Source organism: Mesocricetus auratus, unplaced genomic scaffold (genome assembly GCF_017639785.1).
Source record: "Mesocricetus auratus isolate SY011 unplaced genomic scaffold, BCM_Maur_2.0 Super-Scaffold_100007, whole genome shotgun sequence".
In the NCBI taxonomy this organism is placed as follows: domain Eukaryota; kingdom Metazoa; phylum Chordata; class Mammalia; order Rodentia; family Cricetidae; genus Mesocricetus; species Mesocricetus auratus.
Window position 1 is genome coordinate 63,715,031 of NW_024429191.1, and position 18,345 is coordinate 63,733,375.

At 38.3% G+C, this 18,345-nt stretch overlaps 1 protein-coding gene across 14 annotated transcripts in view; it reads left to right on the forward strand.

Annotated features, from left to right (window-relative positions):
• The window catches only part of Bcas3 (BCAS3 microtubule associated cell migration factor), a 478,038-nt gene that overhangs the window by 97,431 nt on the left and 362,262 nt on the right, over positions 1–18,345 (forward strand). For all 14 annotated transcript variants that reach the window (XM_040749387.1, XM_040749386.1, XM_040749389.1 and 11 more), the window contains exons 9-11: positions 3,000–3,076; positions 12,181–12,257; positions 15,707–15,790. In XM_040749387.1, coding sequence (XP_040605321.1) covers positions 3,000–3,076; positions 12,181–12,257; positions 15,707–15,790 — 238 coding nt within the window. The remainder of the gene's footprint in view (positions 1–2,999; positions 3,077–12,180; positions 12,258–15,706; positions 15,791–18,345) is intronic.

Below are 18,345 nucleotides of genomic sequence, written 5' to 3' on the forward strand. Positions count from 1 at the left end.
GGTTTCTTTCTTGCCACTGTTTCTTAGAGATGTAAGACTTTTCTAGCCTGAGCTGTATACACTTTGGAGATTTAATTTATGATCAGGTGCTTTTCTCTGTCTGTAGGAAGAAAAATGATTCTCATAGATTTGTGAGCACTGTGACTCATGTAGGTCAATCATTTGTCACATAGAGCCACTCTTCAGGGACTTGGTGAGGGTGGGCTGCCTTACATTCTTCATATTAATAGTTTTGCATTGTTAATTGAAATCAGTAAAATTACATATGTAAATTTTAGTAAATAAATGGAAAAAAGATATCACAATATACTAATTAGCATCAGAACCTATTACACTCTTAGGAAGTTGAGTTCTTTTAGAGACATGGGTACCTACCATTGGGAGGCTGAGCCAGCCTAGGCTACAAATAGAGTAAGCATCCCCTCTCCATCCAAGAAGCTCTGGATTTAAGTGACTGTGGATGGCACAAAAATAAAATAAAATCAAGAACTTTTTAATAGGGTGTCAAGGTTCATTATTTTACTGTGCATCTGTGCAGTAATTTCTAATGTCTGACAGGGGAAAACAGGCAAAAGAGCAATGTAATAGAGCTAAATCTGGACCAGATACGCAAGCTATTTAGGTTTCAAAATTCTTTATGTATTATGCAAACAAAAAACCCAAGATTATTTAGCATTATATCCTTGGACATTATATTTTACTGGTATGAGTTTTGGTAACTAATGTCTTTGGTGACACATGCCCATTAGGTTGTTTTATTTGTTGCGATTACTGTCTGTAGATTTATATTTGGTCTCTGTGATGACTGTGGGTGTCTAGTGATAGATGAGGTGGGATGCATGACACAAGTTGATGTTTCATTTGTGTTTTTAGACAGGGTCTTACTATGTAGTACAGGCTGTGCTCAAACTCCCCTGGCAGCCTTCCAACTGTTTGGGATTACAGCCTCCTTTCCCCTCCTCCGTGTGTGTGTGTGTGTGTGTGTGTGTGTGTGTGTGTGTGTGTGTGTGTGTGTGTGTGCTTTCAATTGCCCTTGAACATATGTGCTCAAGGGTGTTGAGGTCAAGAATCATCCACCAACATCCATTGCTGGTTCTGGATAGTCTCAGTATCTAGTTTCCCCTGGGCACCTTATCTTCCCCTATGAAGCTGGAAATACAGAGGCTTTGGTGTTCATGGGAGTTCTGGGATCTGAACTCAGACCCTTATGCTTCTGCAGCAAGTACCAAGCTAGGAGCTTCCCACCCTGTCCACCTTTTCTTTTTTTTTTAATTTCAGTGCTCATTAACTCATTTTGAATTTCTGTTGTTGGTCTCACATACATGTATGGTTATGTTTATGTTTTCTTACTTTGTGGCTCTGTGGCTATTTTATACAAAGTTTTTTGTGACTAGTCCTGTAGTGACTTGTATGCTGTTAGTGTTTATTTTTCTTTTGGTCACTATTTGTGTTCTGTGTATTTTTCCATTTTATAGTTTTAAGGGTTAGGGCTTTAAGGCTACATGCAATTTTATGTTTTTATGTATTTTGATTTATGTATAATTTAACTTGAGCATATTGTAGTTTCTCTCTTGATTTTTATAGTTTAAAATTGAACCCAACCCCTGAAAACAGAATTCAGAACTCTTTAATTGGTAATCTGGTAATCCTGTCTGTCTGTCTGTCTGTCTGTCTGTCTGTCTGTCTGTCTGTCTGTCTGTGCATATCGTTTCTGATAGTCTTCAGATAGGATCTTACCATATATATATAGTTTGGGATTGCCTCAAGCTATTGATTCCTCTAAGTGTCTGGGATCACAGGCAATGTTTCTTGATACCTGAGGAAGCTTCTACTGACTTTCAGCAATATTTCCTTTTTTGTTTTGCATGTTACATTATTAGATTTTTTTAATGGCTATTTTGTATAAGGGAACATTGGAGATGTTGATACTTTCTGTAAAGGTGTTGGGGGTGTGAGGAACTGAAGGGTGAGAGAATGTTTGGGGCTTCCTTTAGTTACAGGACACAAGTGAAATTTACTGTTGAGTGTAAAGTTTACTGTTGTGGCCTTTATGGGGACACTGCCTCTCTGCGTTTTTTATTATTATATGCACAGTGCACATAAAGCATTCAACAGATTATTTACTTAGTAACAGCAAAAAGTTCATCCACAGACAGAGACGTTCTCAACAGAGCTGAGTGACAATAGCAATAGTACAATGTAACAGTATTCGAATCCTTCTGCAGCAGCGAGTGGAAGTTTTCTACGTTTCAAGACCCTTCACTGTATGATGTGTTTTTCATAATAAGTCTCATTATTTCCCCTTCAGTTTTTATCATGTATTAATTAGATTTATCCATTAAAATTTCAAAAAATACGTGATTCATTTAATAATAAGAATGATGTGTTATTGAAATAATTATTTAGCATGGGATTTGTTATTCTACAAGAAATAGTCAACTCTAATTTCTCTTTTGAACATTAAAATCATAGCTTAATTATACATTCTATATTTTTAAATTATTCCCCTGATTATTTGTGAAGTTTGTTCTCTAAAATTACTGTTATACAAATTTTACTAAATCTTACTATATTGACCCATTTAGAAATGGTGTATACTAAATGGTAAACATCTCAGATTTTGTTGGGTATACTGAGAAATTTTGCAATCTTTTTAAGTAATAAGTTACATAAATCACATCTAATTCTGACTTTAAATATTATTAAACACTATGTTTAGTATGTAGCCAACTGGTTAATATTATCCATTCTAAATGTTGTCTGTTTAATTTCAGAATACGAAAATGAAACTGTTCAGAGACCATTTTCAGCTTTAGAATTTGTCACTTTGTTTATATGAACGATTTCATTGTTTTTACTCTCAGATTTTTGTAGTCAGATATTTCTACCCTATGTATTATAAATGTTTTATTTTAAAAGTATGATTTTAATTATTTGTGATTGAATTCAGAGAATTTCTCACTCATGTTTCCATTTTGGTTTTTCCCTCTAATTTTTAGGATCCTGGTCGTAGTCTTGCAGGAGAAAATCGCTGCCTTTGATAGCTGTACTTTCACAAAAAAATTTTTTGTCACAAGTATGTACCAAATCATTTTACTTCCTGTCGTGTGCGTTTATGTTTCTGTTGCTGACTGGATCCTGTCAGCAGTGGGTTTTCGGCCATGGTCTGCCCAGTACTTAGTAGCCTCTAATCTTAGGAAGGAATTTTACCATGCTAGAGCATTGCCTTGTTTTTCTGTATATAGCGTAAGATTTTTATATACTCAGATTGAGTGCCTCTCACTGTCCCTGTCACTGTTTTAGCATTTCATGTAGAGAAGTGATTTTACTGTGCTCTAGGAAGGACTTTAGATTTGGAGGACTATTTACCCGCTTCCTTTGCCGTTTCCCTCAATACTTTCACTGCTGTCAGGAGCTCAGCAGTTAGCCCAGAATCTAGTTCCAACCAGTGTTCAAACACACAGTCGGTGCTAGGTTTTACAGAAAGGCGGAGGACTGAGAGAGGAAGGATGTGAGGGATGAGCTAATTAATTTTAAGGAGCTGGAATGTGCAGGCCTGCTGAGTTGTACAGGACAGACAGTCTGGAAATGCCAGCAGGGGTCAGTTAGCTATCAAAATGCTAGTCAATTTGGGACACAGAGTTTTTAATTTTATTTTTCCTGAAGCCCAGTAAGATATTAGCACCCTCCCAATTGTTCTCTTTCCCCCTCCAAAGGGTCTGATATGTATATCTTACAGAAATAGCTTAATGAGTCTTCATTTTGAAATGAACTTGAAATACTATGTGGACTTACATTGATGTTTACTGAGTAGCTACCACAAATCAAGCCTCAGGTAGTTGTATATGTAGATATTATTCCTTTCCTATAAGGACAAGTTCTTTGTTATAACTGCAATATATATTACAGATAATTACACACCATGTTATATTATATATTATATTAAATAATGTTTCTGTAAAGTGTATGCTTGACATTTTGTGGACCATGAAACCTTAATGGTTTCCTTTTAGTTGTTCACCCATTATGCTTAGGTGCTTGTGTGATGTGAACAGTTAGGCAGCAGAAGGTTGTGTAGCTCTGTGTGCTGCAGATGAGTTACTTGGGACACAGTGGGTATCTCTGTCATATCCAGGTGTCAGCTCTCCCCATGGATTTGACATTCCATTTCAACAGTGTTTTTTAAATCTTTTGCTGTTTGATATTGATTACAGATAAGGGTGTAACGACTTCTGCAGTGTTCAGTGTCTCTGTTGTGACCCCATTTAACTTTATTCTGGAGCATGCATTCCTATCAATTTAGTAGTTCAGAGCATTAAAATGGGGTGGTGGAGACTTACATCATTGGTTTTCTTTTAAAGATTTATTTATTCTTAAAAATGTATATGTATGTGTGTAGGTGCACTCAGATGCAAGAAGAGGTCTTGGTGGCCTGGAACTGGAGTTACAGCCACCTCATAAGGAACTGTAAATGTGAACCATTCCTTGAGAGCCCCCCACTGTTGTTTTTTGTTGTTATTTTTTTTCTGTTTTTTCCCAGACAGCATTTCTCTGTGTAGTTCTGACTGTCCTGGAGCTCCTTGTGTAGACCATGATGTCCTAACTCACAGAGATCCACCTGCCTCTGCCTCTTGAGTGATGGGATTAAAGGTATGTGCCACCACGGCCTGGCTTCCCCCATTGTTTTAAAAAATTATTTTGTATTACTGTTGTGTCTTGTGGATAAACAAGCTATGGAGCATGTATGTTGGTCAGAGAACCACTTTTAGGAGTTTCTTTACTGTCTTTCTGTGGGCTGTAAAGGTTATAACTAGGATCCTCAGACGCGCTTTATCATGGAGCCATCTTAGCGGCCCCACCCTTTGATGGGAGGAGGTTTTTTTAAATGCAAATTAAGGTTTTCAAATTTTCATCTCAAAGAAATTTTTTGTAAGTAGTTGTTATTTTTCTTATTAGTGGTAAATGGCAGAATAGAAAATATTAACAGTGAATAACGAGCAGTTATTAACTGGGATAATAATTGAGATTATCTTTTTTAGATAATTATCTTATAACTTTATAATATTGTTTTAAATTCTTTGACAATTTGTATTTGAGCACATACACTCCCCTCCCCTAGTTCTTCATAAGTCCACCCTACTTCCCCATCTACCCCCACCTTTCTATCTACCCAGATCTCCTACCCACCCTACCTCTCCACCCCCCTCTATTTTCCTACCCACTCCTATTTCCCCTCCCACCCCAACCTTCCCATCTACTCTACCCCCCCTTCCACTCCTCCCCTACCTCCTCTCCCTTCCCACCCTTACTTCCCCACCCACCCCTACCTTCCTAGCTATCCCTATTTCCCTACCAGCTGACTTTCTGTCCCCCCCCCCCTTTTTTTTTAATTTTCTTTTAGAATTTGTGCTCTGGATGTGTTTGATAGCTTTATCAACACATACAAAATAAATTAATTAAATTTGTATATTAGCCTTACTGTTTGATTTAAAGGACATAGACTTTAATTATTTTTAAATTTGAATTAAAATTAAAGTTCACATTTTCATTATTTGTGAAAAATTATCAGCCTCGGCTAGTTAACAGTTTGGATGTACTGATAAAGCTAGAGTTAGGGACTGGCATGTTAAACTTCAGAGAATTGTTAGCCCCCCCCCCATTGCCTTCTGTCTTGTCCTTGCTCCTCCCTTTCAACAGAGTCTTCCTCACTGTAGCTTAGCCCACGATTGTATTAAAGTTGCCATCCTTCCGCCACAGCCTCTGACTGCTGGGATAATGTTACAGGGTGTGGGGGGTGGGGGCGAGGGGATGTGTGTGTGTCTCTGTCTCTCTGTCTCCCACCATGTGTGTGTCTGTCTCTGTGGCACACCGTTACTGTATATTCCTAAATATTTAACCATGAGTTTTTGGATCTACCCAATAGTTGAAGAAAGATGTCTTCCTGTATTAGTTTCTCTTGTACTGTGTGAATTGTTTATGAGAGGAGGAACAGTTGAGCAAGTGTCACCAGGGTTTCTGCCTTTGTAAGTGGCATACAACCAATAGCTTAGCCATTATTGTCTTGTATTCTGTCACAAAGGGATTCTCACATACTCCCTCAGAATTTGTGCATCAACTCTCATGGACTAGGGATGGCTTAAAACTTCTATTAATAGATTGCCGAAGACCCACAATATATTTGTATGTTTTAGTTCTTATTTGATAGCTATGTTGAAGGAGAGACCTGGAGGATTACAAGTCAGGTATGTGTGGGCAACTTTTAAAAATAAAAGTGACAAAGCTGCTGATGTATGCATTGTGGCACTTGTTTAGTGTGCGAGAGGCCCTGGCTCAATACCCAGTATTGAAAACAAGTTAAAAAATCCAAACCAGGGGCTGGGGAAATAGCTCAGTGGTTAAGAGCATTGACTGTTCTTCCAAAGGTCCTGAGTTCAATTCCCAGCAACCATGTGGTGGCTCACAACTGTCTATAATCTGATCTGATTCCCTTTTCTGGTGTACAGAAAGACAGGTCACTCATATACATAAAGAAACAAAACAAATATTTTTTAAAAATCCAAACCAAGCCAACCAACCAACCAACCAACCAAACAGTAAAACTCCATCAAGTGTTTAGAAAGCTACAACAAAAACTGACTTCTTGCTTCCAGTTGTGATTAGCGACTATTGTAGCTTCTCACTCCGGTGCCGCGGAGCGTCATTAATAAATGCTTCCTTGTCCTAGTGACTAGAAAGTGTCATTCTCAGTCCTGGTTATTTAAATTGTGAAATCTAGGGATTGAGTTTGTGCAAGTGATTTGAAGTTGGATAGATTGATGATATTCATCAAGAATCAGGGTCCGTGAATTAAAGCTTTACTTAAGTGATTTAAGTTATGATTTAGTGGCTTCTACCTGAAATCCTAGCACTTTGATCCTGAAACAAGATGGCTGCTATGAATTTGAGGCCTGGACTACATAGCATATTCCAGGACAGCCTTAGCTGTAGAGAGAGACCCTATATCAAATAAAGCAAACATAATAACACGTCAGACACCAATAAAGAACATTTCAAAACAAATTCAGTGTGATGTAATTCTTAATCATGTGGCAAATGCTGCTACTTCATAGTATTAATGAAGGTTATTTTTCTCCAATTTCTTCACCATTCCCAGTTCTTCAGCTAATTCCTTCCACTGTATTCAGAGTTGATACAGGTGTCGTGTGTACTTTTGTGTTTGGATGTTGACTGATGCAGAGGCTGATAGGGAGTGGGAGATTGGCACACTCTATGGCGCCTTTTGTGGCAGCTCATTTGCCTGGAGCATGTGCCTTGTCTCTGTTTATTCACACCCAGTGGGGTTGTTTGTTTGTTAGGCAGAGTTTAATGTAGCCCAGGCTGGCCTCATCCTGTAGCTAGGGTGACATTGACTTCCTTATCCACATGCCTGTCATGCGGGTTTCTGCAGTGTTGATTGAGTCTACAGTGGGGCACAGCCTAAGCAAACTCTCTACCAACTCTTTACCAGCCTGGTACCCAGTTCTGGAAGATCAGAGCCTGTGTAGAATCACAAGATCTCCACTTAATGAGGATGTCCTTTTGATCATGCAGACATTTAACTTCTGAAGTAGAATGGGAAGCTCTTGCATAATGCATTCTTAGCTGAAGGCCTTGTTATGTATGAATACAATGAAAGTATTGTAAAGTGAGTAGAGTCTGCCGTGCCCATCAGAGCAGGCATCATGGGGATTTGTGCCAAAGAGTTGATGAAGCAGGTAAAGGGAGCTGATAGAGAACTGTTAACAGAGTGCATCCAATAGGACGAGAAAGGAGACACCTTTGTGTTTGGATGTACAGAAAAGGTGGTCCTGAGCAGCTGTCCGATGTGGAAATTCAAAACTCAGGTATGAGTAGGAAAACAAAAGACAAAGACTGATAGATGTCATTAGCAGTCATTTTAAGGATGCTTTGAAGTTGTAAGGCAGATATGGAGTCTCCAGAGAGCCCAGAGTGTCTGATAAACAGACTCTGTGCATCTGCCTGTGTTTCAGTTTGAGAAGGAAAGTTATTGGTGCAGTCCAAATGTTATTAGTGTTAGAATGTCTGTTCTTTGTTTATGTTAATGATGAGCAACACATGGAACACATGGAAATGAGTTTAAAGTAGCTTTAAAATGCAAAGTTAAAATTTTGGGTAAGAACAGCTTTGCTTGCTTTTTTTTTTTTTTTCCATTTTGGGAAAGCAATGCCTTGCTGTTTATCCAGCCTGGCTTGGAACCACCACTTCCACATGTTTGTAATATACAGCAGAAAGGATTGGTGGTTGTGTCATCTAGGTTAATTTGTGTGTTAAATTTACTTCCATGGCTTTTGGTTTTTCACAAGGTAAAGAGGGCTGCTCTGGTATCTCCTGGCCCTGTGCAGAGAAATCTGCAAGTATATGCATGTTCAGTGAACTAAACTGACTTTTCTGTTTCCTGAACATTATTCCCACCTATTGAGTTTTTGGATAGCTTTGTGCTGAAATTCATATGTTTTGCATACATGCAAAATGAACAGAAAATAATGTGCAAATTTCTTCAAAGCTCATAGAACTTTAAAAGGCCATTAATCAGTTGCATGATTAAATAAACCTCAAATTGATATTTAACGTGTGTGTGCATATTTCTGGATTGTATTCAGATTTTCTTATGCTTATCTAATGTGATCTTTGTGACTGGTGTCTAATAGAACATAGAGATAGCATTCAAGTCAGTTTGTAGCCTTCATTATTCCTTCACCTCCTGACCCTCTGATTGCCTTCCTGCTTAATTTTCTCTCTCCCTCCTTCCCTCTGTTCACCCCCCCCCCCCAAGACTGGGTTTTATATAGCCCAGGCTGACTTGGAAGTACTTAGCCTCCTGCCTCTGTGTCCCAAGAAATGATTATAGACATGCATCTCCACACATAGTGTTCAGGTCTTACATCTTCCTTATGTAACGATCCTGAATTTTATGATTGTTAGGGATGTATCTATTAATTGGTTTACAGATACTACTCTGTGTGTCCTTCTGGAATGTAAGAGTGATGCTTGTATGAAACTGTGTACGCACTCTTGTTTTTATGTGGATGTAATTTCAGTTCTCTTGGGAGTGAACATTTGGTTGCAAACTTTTGTAATTATATATGTATATTTTTTAGTGCCAGTGATACCGATTACTTGTCACATATTTGTCAATGTATATCTTAGTTCAATTTTAAATAGAAAATATCTCAATATTGAGTTGTTAAGATTTTCTAAAATAGGTCACTTGTCATCACATATGGGTTGCAAACATATTCCTGTATTCTGCTGGTAGGTTTTTTTTTACTTGTTAAAAATTTTGTGTTATGAATGTTTTGACTGCATATGTGTATTTGTTTCACATGTGTTACTCCTGTACACAGAACCAGATCAGGGCATTGAATCTTTGGAAATGGAGTTTATTGTTGGTTGTAATCTGCCATGTGGTTACTGAATTTTGAACCCAGGTCCTCCGTAAGAACTGCAAATGCTGTCTGTCCTGATCTTGTTACATTTTGATGTTGTCTTTCAAAAACCTATTTTCAGTTAAAGATATGTATTAGCAATGTAGTTTGTGTGTGTGTGTGTGTGTGTGTGTGTGTGTGTGTGTGGTTGTTTTGTTTTCAAGACCAGGTTTCTTTGTACCTAGAACTCACTCTGTAGTCCAGACTGACCTTGAACTCACATATCCACCTGCCTCTGCCTCCTTAGTGCTGGAATTAAAGATGTGTGCTACCATTCCTTGCTTCATGCTATACTTTTAAGTATAGCATCCATTCTGAATGAATTAAAAAGTTTTTTAGATTCACTTTTACCATTTATATGTGCATGTGTATTTTGCTTGGTGCCTTTGAGGCCAGAAGAGGGCATTAGATCCCCTGTAACTGGAGTTACGGAGAGTTGAGGGCTGCCATATGGATTCATGGAATTGAGCTCTGTTCCTCTGCAAGAACAACAAAATCTCTTAACTTCTAAGCCAGTTCTCTAGCCCAAGTACTTTTTGGATGTGATGTGAAGACAGAGTCTAGCATCTTTTTGATGTCTTCTGGGTGACAGTTTATTTTTTTTAAGAGTGTGGCCCCGATGGGTGACCCATTCTCCAGGAGATGGCCCCACACCCAGGAATATATGGGCAGCGCTGATTAGACTCTGTGGGCTATTTTTTGTTGATGATGTTGTTTTGTATTTTCGAGACAGGGCTTCTCTCTATTGTTTTGGAGGCTGTCCTAGAACTAGCTCTTGTAGACCAGGCTGGCCTTGAACTCACAGAGATCTGCCTGCCTCTGCCTCTCTAGTGCTGGGATTAAAGACATATGCTACCAATGTCCAGCTTAGGTAGCATCTTTCTTTCACCATTGGCTCGTCTGGTACCTGTGTTATGTATCAGCTAACTGAGGCCAGTGTGATGGTGTGGTATTGTTGCTTGCCTTTAACCTCTGTCATGGCACATTGGAGAAAGAGGCAGGCAGATCTCAGAGCTTGAGGCCAGTCTGATCTTCATAGCCACAGGGCAGAGAGTAGTGAAGTATTAATTACCTAATGTGTTCCAGTTAAGTGTCTGTTAGGAACAACTTTCTGAGCTCATGTCAGGCAAAACTGGAAAACCTTCTTGTTCCTTAAAGAAGCCAGGCCAGGCTGGCCTTAAACTCAGGTCAGCTCTCCTACCACAGCCTCCTGAGTACTCAGATTAGCTGTGGGAGCCATCACAGTTTTTCTGCCATGGTGGAGGAGTTGATGTGGGGCTCTTGAACTCTCTTCATTTACATTGGAAAGCCTGAGTTATGTTAGGGCCTTTGCTGACTTTGTTAAATGGCTTGTAAACATTAATATTACAGATGTCCGGGTTGCCCGATGTGTACACCCCCGTGCTGGTTTTTAGAGTTTAGCTGAAGGTCAAAGTTAATCGTTGGAGGAGTTAGGCTTATAAGGTTGGGATGGTGTTGCATGACTGATGTAGTTTGGGTGAGCAGTACACAATTTGCTTTCACTCCATTGTCCTCTAATTCCTGAGGTTCACTTGAGTTCCAGTAAATAATTTGTCATCCTTTGGTTCTACTTACACATGTAAAGAAGACATTGTAATAGCATCTAATATCAGTGGTCCTAGTTATGAGAGCTTATTTGAAGCTAGGTAATGTTTAGACTTTCGATTTTTTTTTTGAGACTAGTCTTGACTGATCTTGAGGCCACTCTTCACATGCCCTGTAAGTCTTGATGTTCCTGCCCCCACCACCCTATTTGGCCTTTAAAGCTAATTCTGAAGATCTTAAATGTGATGTAGCATTCAGGTGTCTCATTTTAGTTAAGATAATGCTAATTTCAAGTCTGTAAGTACTGCAGTGTGTTGTCTTTGTGTATGTCAGCATAATATGCACTCAGCAGTGACAGCAACACCACCGTTCCCTAGAGAGTCAACCCTAAAGAGAAGGGAACAGTCCTTAATCTGTGGTACCCCTAATCAAGAGTATGGAAATGATAAACAAGAAAGACATCATAGAACCATTTATTCTATTAATAGCTGGCATTGGAACCAAGAAGAATGAAATGGAGTTGCATTACCTAGTTTTCCAGAATCTTTCTGATGAGGTATCCTTTGAGGGTTCTTTATGCTCATTGCCACATTCCTTTGGCCTTGGTTTTCCATCATTGTGCTAGCATCATTTTCTTAGTGTCTGGTTTTAATTGGTCTCTTGCCCTTAACTTCCTGACCTATTGTTTTCTTTCTCTCCTCTCCAAAAATTTCTTTTACATTTATGAACGTCAAACTTAAGAGCTTTAAGTCATTTCCTTCTAACTTCATCTTGTTCTTGAGGAATAACAGTATAAATGCTTAGTAAAAAGTGGTTACCAGGTCTTCCTGAGTCAGTGGAGCAGAGAGCATACATCAGGAAGGTAAACATAATTTAAGAATTCTGTTTAAGTATTTAAGTATTAAAATAATGAATACTGGACCAGGCATGGTGGCACATACCCAGGACTACACCGAAAGATCTTGTCTCAAAACAAAACAAAACAAAACAATAAATACTATTATTTGGATTTTATGGGGTTTTTAAAAAATTAAGCATTTGATTTTTGTGTTTTCCTTTTATCAAGAAGTGATGAGGTATTGAAAAAGTTATTATGAAATTCCTTAATAATGCTCTTTGGAACTTGTAGGTTGTTATCCTTGTCCTGGGCCAAACATGAATCCTATTGCTCTTGGGAGCCGCTGGCTTGCTTATGCAGAAAACAAGGTAAGGTAAGGTAAGGTTGGGTTAGTTGTGATGGGTCAGGTGTAGAAAGACTTTGTACATTTTGTATTGATTATCTGTTGACAAAACACAATAGTGAATTTTTCTTTGCTTAGTTTTACTTGTACATCTACTAATTTGACTGTTAAGGATTCATACATGGGTCTGGTGGTACATATCTTTGATTCTTGCACTTGGAAGTCAGTGGTAGGAGGATCACTCAAGATTTGGGCTAACCTGGGGTACCAGGCCAGCCATATATGGTAAGCCTTTACCTCAAATAGAAAAATCATATTTTCTTCTTTTGTTTTTGTGTTAGGGTCTCTTAAGCTCAGGATGTCCCCATCCTCTTGCATTCACCCAAATGCTGGGACTAGCAGCATATATTAGTACATGATAGCTGTCCTTAAACAAAGGCTTCTGCATAGAGCTGCTTACCAAGAAATATTTTAATAGTGAGATAAGCACTGAAGTTCACTGTTACAGCAATGCTTTCTAAAGACAGCAGTTTCCAGGAATAATTGGAAGCCTGTCTTCTTGAGTAGATTGGAATCATGGTGCATGGAGCCATTTTATTGGTCTTATATTATCAGCAGCTAATTGTTGGATATGGATATCTATGTCTCTCTCTCTCTCTCTCTCTCTCTCTCTCTCTCTCTCTCTCTCTCTCTCTCAGCGTTTTATTTATGTACAATACAATGTAAAACATATATTTTGATTTTATGCAAGGAGGATTAGCATTTTTGTTTCATTTTTCTTGGTAATATGGTTATTGTATCTTGAGAATATTATGAAATAGTACAAAATAGCTCTTGACAAAATCAGGATGTGGTACTTAAAGTAAGTACTTAGTGAAGCCACAGAACTCGTAAATCAACTGGCCTTTGGAATGTGCAGAATCAAGAATGGGCTGATGAAAGTCATTTTTCTAGATGAAGTCCTTAATTCCTTTTCCAAAAGCCTGTCTACAAAAATTAAGATATTTTGCATGTTATTGAATGCTCTATTTATACTCCTTCTTGTCTGGTCTCTTCATTTTCCCGTAAAAATAGCAAGAGCTGTACAGTTAAATGGGGTGACATAATGGTGTCTCCTAATGTTTATATCTGTAATGCATTTCCCTTGAGTGCTAGAGACATACACAAAGAAAGTGTATAAACCATCCTTGGCACTTGCCAATATAGTCCCACATGCGGAAATCTGCACATTTGTAGTTGGAGGTTTGATTAGTTACCTACTGTTTTTGAGAAGAAGCAACTCCCTTGAGAGTTGCATTTTGTTCTCTGTCTTTGTAGATAGACGTGTGAATAATAGTTCCTGTCACATGCAGGGACCAAGCAGGGTATGCATTGCCATCGTGCGCAGAAAGAATCATAAATAACAGTGCTTAGCAAAGTTGGCTTAAAATTAGAAGAACATTTTTTTCAGATTGTGTGCTTAAGTATGTGTGTGTGTATGTGTGTGTGTGCCTGTGCATGTCCTATAATTAAAAAGTAGTCACAGATTTCTTACCCTTACCACCTCAGTAGGCAAACCAGAGGCATGCCTGCTGCCACTGTTGCCTAAAACTGCAGGTGTACAGTTCACCTGTCTTCATGGGGCATTTAGATTTCTTGTTCTTTTTTAAAATAATTTTATTCATGTGTATATGTGTCTGTTTCTGGGCACACATGTCCACAAGCATGTATGGAAGCCAGAGAACAACTTGAAGTTATTTTTCTTCTCTACTATATGGGTGGCAAATCCCTTCATCTGCTGAACCATTTCATAGTTATTTTTATTGGTTGGTCATTTTCCCCTTTTGTTCTTCTTCCATTTTTATTAGACTTTCATTTAATGTGAAATTGTGTTTATTTTTATATACATTCATATTTTATGTGCCAATGTACTATATATATACTGTATATATATACTGTATATATATGTATGTAGTTATATATAGTTCCCTTTTACGAAAGGTAACATAAGGTATTTATTCCTTAATGCTCATTTCCCAGAAATTAGTCCATTTGTACATTGATTTTGTTTAAAAAAAGATACAAATGTAATTTTTTCTAGGCTGTTTCTGACTATATTTTCATATACAAATCATCAGTTGTAGTTAAACTGAAGTGGTTAAGGGTATTTTTCTATTTGTTTTTGAATATTTATTCGTCTTATTTTATTATGAAAACCTCCTTTCCTCTTTGTATGTAATGTTAACTACTTTATATGTGTATGTAACTTGCTCTTGTCCTGATGGTGAGATGGTGTAGTGGCTGAGGATGTTTGCTGTCCTTGAGGATTGTGCTGAGCAGGAGAATGGTTCAGCCTTTGCACAATACTGTCTTTCCCTGCTTAAGCAGCAGGAGGCAGCAGAGGAACAATTTTCATCATGTTTGACTGGATTTGCGGTTGAGTGAACAAGCCATTCTTTCCATTAGCTAAAATAGTCACTTTCCACATTTATTCTGACAAACACCTTTACTGATCAGAAAACTTGGATTCTGTAAATTGTGGCTTCACAGACATGGCCTGAAAAATAGCTTGGCTTCATGTACCAGGTTTAAGGTGTTCTAGTCTGTTGCATTCATATTACTTTGAGGGATTTAAAATCATGTGAGTTAGGAATAAAAAGATTACATGGTACTCTGTGCCAAAGAACCCAATTTTAGGTCATAAAAGGTGTTTTTCAAATTTTATTTATTAATTTCACAGACTTTGAAATTATCTGTTACAATATCATGCTCTGCACATGGCCTGCTATTGTCATTTTACTTTTATACTGTTGTATGAGAATCTTAGTTATGATTATTTTTGGTAAATACAAGTGTATTGTTGCCAGTGAAGAGTTTGATCCTGAGTTTCTGCTGAGCGTGTGAGAGTCAAATCGTCATCCACATCGACAGTTGCAGATTTACTCTGCTCCAAGTGGCAAATGCTGGGGCCTCCGAAGTGGACAGTTACTCCATGTGCACTCTCTGTCCACTTTCCCACAGACACAATTGGACATGCAAATAAGCTAAAATGTTTTGCCTGTTCTTTTAGGTTTCCTTTTATAATCCTTGCAGAGGAATTAAGAGGAGAAAACATCCAATTTGCTAGTATGTCAAATATTTAATGTTAGGAAGTTATGTGTAAGTCCTTTGATTATGTTTTTTAAATTTATTTGTGGAAAGGCTGCCAGACCCGGAATCCTACCATTTCAGAGTTTATGAATTCTTAAACCCTGTTCATCGTGTAATTAAAACCATAGTTGAGCATGAAGCTGCCTGAGTGGCACCAGAAGATTATAAAAAGGGGTAAACGTGTCTCAGCAGGGCTTTTAGCTGTTTTGTCTGCAGCACACTCATGCAAACATTCCCAGCCACCATCATTATTATGCATGGTAAATAGCCACTGTCTAATAGCCTGTAGAGTTAAACAGCTTAATAGAAAATGACTCTGGTGTTCTCTTCTCCCCCTTACTCCAGTTGATTCGATGTCATCAGTCTCGTGGTGGAGCCTGTGGAGACAACATTCAGTCTTACACTGCCACAGTCATTAGTGCTGCTAAAGTGAGTACCTCAGAAGTTTCTAGAAGTTGTGATTATGTGGTGTAATTAACCAGGTTTGACTGCAGAATTGTGATGAGATTCCATTTTTTTCACAAGTGTAGGATGAATGTAAGAAGTCAGAATGTTTTGCCCTTTTGTGATTTGGAAGTTAATCTTTCAAGGTTAATAGTTTCTTTTATTGTGAAGACTGTATGGTTTGCACTTACTCCATTAAAAGCCTGGATGTATTTCAACCGGATTCAGGCCTGGTAACTAATTAATACCATATTGCAGTCAATTGTATATGTTTTAAGTGGCAATGTGGGTTCTTTTTTCTGTGATTTGCATCTTCATACCTACACTGACAGGGTTGTGTACATCTCTCTGCATCTTTGAATAAATTTGAGTCTTCTTGATTTCGAAATTTCCTCATGAAAACTTGAGTTGGTCCCCTGGCACATTCAAAGATTCTTTCATATCTAGAGGCTGGCCCCTTGCTGTTTGTCTAGTGACTTCTCTCTGTGTGTGAGGATTAATTTTGACGCTGTCTGGTAAACTTTGTGCTGATTATAAGGTATTCTTACAACCACCATCCTTTTGAATTGTGAAGTCTACAACAGAGCGATTCTAATAATAGGATGACAGAGAGAATTTGCATGACAGCATGTAATAGGAAGCACAACTTCTCAGAAGACAACAGTCCAAAGTCAGCCACAGAGGGAATCAAAGGTCACACTGTTTTATGTTAAATACAAAAATACTTCAAGATTGTCACAGATGCTTGCATGGTGTGCATTAGAATGTGTCCCCAGGCTTGATGGGAGAAGTGCTACACTCACTTCACTCACAAGCAGAGGAAGGTAAAGTCTTTACACTGAAAGCACTGTGTGTTCATGTTGCTCTGTTCCTGTATAAAAATGCTGTAACTAGGCAAACTCTTGAGTGTTCTCGTGTGAGTTCATCTATAGTAATTTAACAAAGAGGTGCCGCTTTGAATGTTAGGCCCCTGAACTTAACTGTCTCATACATGTGGATCCAGACAGCACATCACTTTGAATGACCCACTGGGGCTGCACTTTATGCTTTTGTTTGTTGTTAGCCCTCCCTTATATAAAAGGAAAAGGCCTGGATTCATTTTAAAAGTGTTTTGTTGTGGGTGTATGGAAATGAGGCTAGAGTTAATGACTTCAAAATTACAAGTCTGAGCCCCCTACATTCCCCTACTTTTTATTGGGATATGAGGTGTGTATTTAGGTCTTCCTTGTTTAGGCTCTAAAAATTTACAAGCCATGTTGCCTTACAGTTGTAATCCTAACACTTGGGGGACCGAGGCAGGAGGATGCCTGCAAGTTCAGGCTAATCCAAGGTACATACTGAGATCAATGCCAGCCTGAGTCACAGAGTGTGACACTGACTACTCCTCAGTTTGTCTCCCCAGGGAAATTAAGTTTAAAACATTTTGTCTGATTAATTTTCAAAAGGGCATTTATCACTATGTGTGATAGGCAAAATACCGTATTCCTGTTTTGTATCCGCAGCTCTGGAACTTAAATTTTCAGGTACACTTTTAATTTAAGCATGTGTTAAATTCTGAGTTGGAAAATTTTATTTATAAACAACTCAAATGTTTATCATTAAATAGTTTTGAAAACAAACAGCAAAAAGCATCCATATAGTATCATCTGTTTATTTGGATTCATGTCTGAAGGCATGAGTATTTTAAAGTTCCTGTAAAATATTGTCAGGTCATTTAAAAATTTGTTTGTTATTTTTGTTTTTTGAGACAGGCTTTCATGTAGCCCCTGCTCGCCTCAAACTCACTATGGCTGGAGATGCTCCTGGAATTCTATTCCTCCTGCATCCATCTCTCAGACACAGTAATCTTTGATTCATAAGTATTATGTGGATTTTTCCATATAAAGTATCCAAAAATTGCATTAATTTCTACCCCAATTGGTAATTTTCCCTCATAAGGTACTAGATAGTATTTATTGTTAATAAGATCTCCCAAGGAATGCAATAGTTCCAAATTGCAAATTGCATAGTAACTGTGAATTACTATAATCCCAAATACTTCCTTTGTCCTATTACTGTTACACTGTAGATATAGTCATTGCGCTTTTTTTGTGACTGGTTATCAATTCTTTTCTTTTTTTAAGACCCGTTTTCGCTATGTAGCCTGGCTGTCCTGAAGCCCACTGTGTAGACCACAGAGATCCACCTGCCTCTGCCTCCGCCTCCGCCTCCCACATGCTGGCTTTCTTTATTGTGCCACCACTGCCTGGCCAGAGTGTATTAAATTTACTTGAAAAAATTATTATAAAAGGGGCTGAGGAGAGGGCTCAATGGTTTTTATGCTTCCTGTGCCAGCCCAAGGACTTCTGGTCACATCCGCTGCTTCCATTTAACCAGTTTGATGGCCTGGTATGTAACTCCAGTGCTGGGGAGGATCTTGGGGCCTTGCTGGTCAGGCATTCTAGCCAAAACAGCTTTAGATTCAAGTGAGCGATCCTATACCAATCAAAAATGATCTTGAATCTCTGGACTCCACATGGGGATGTTTAACTATGCACTCC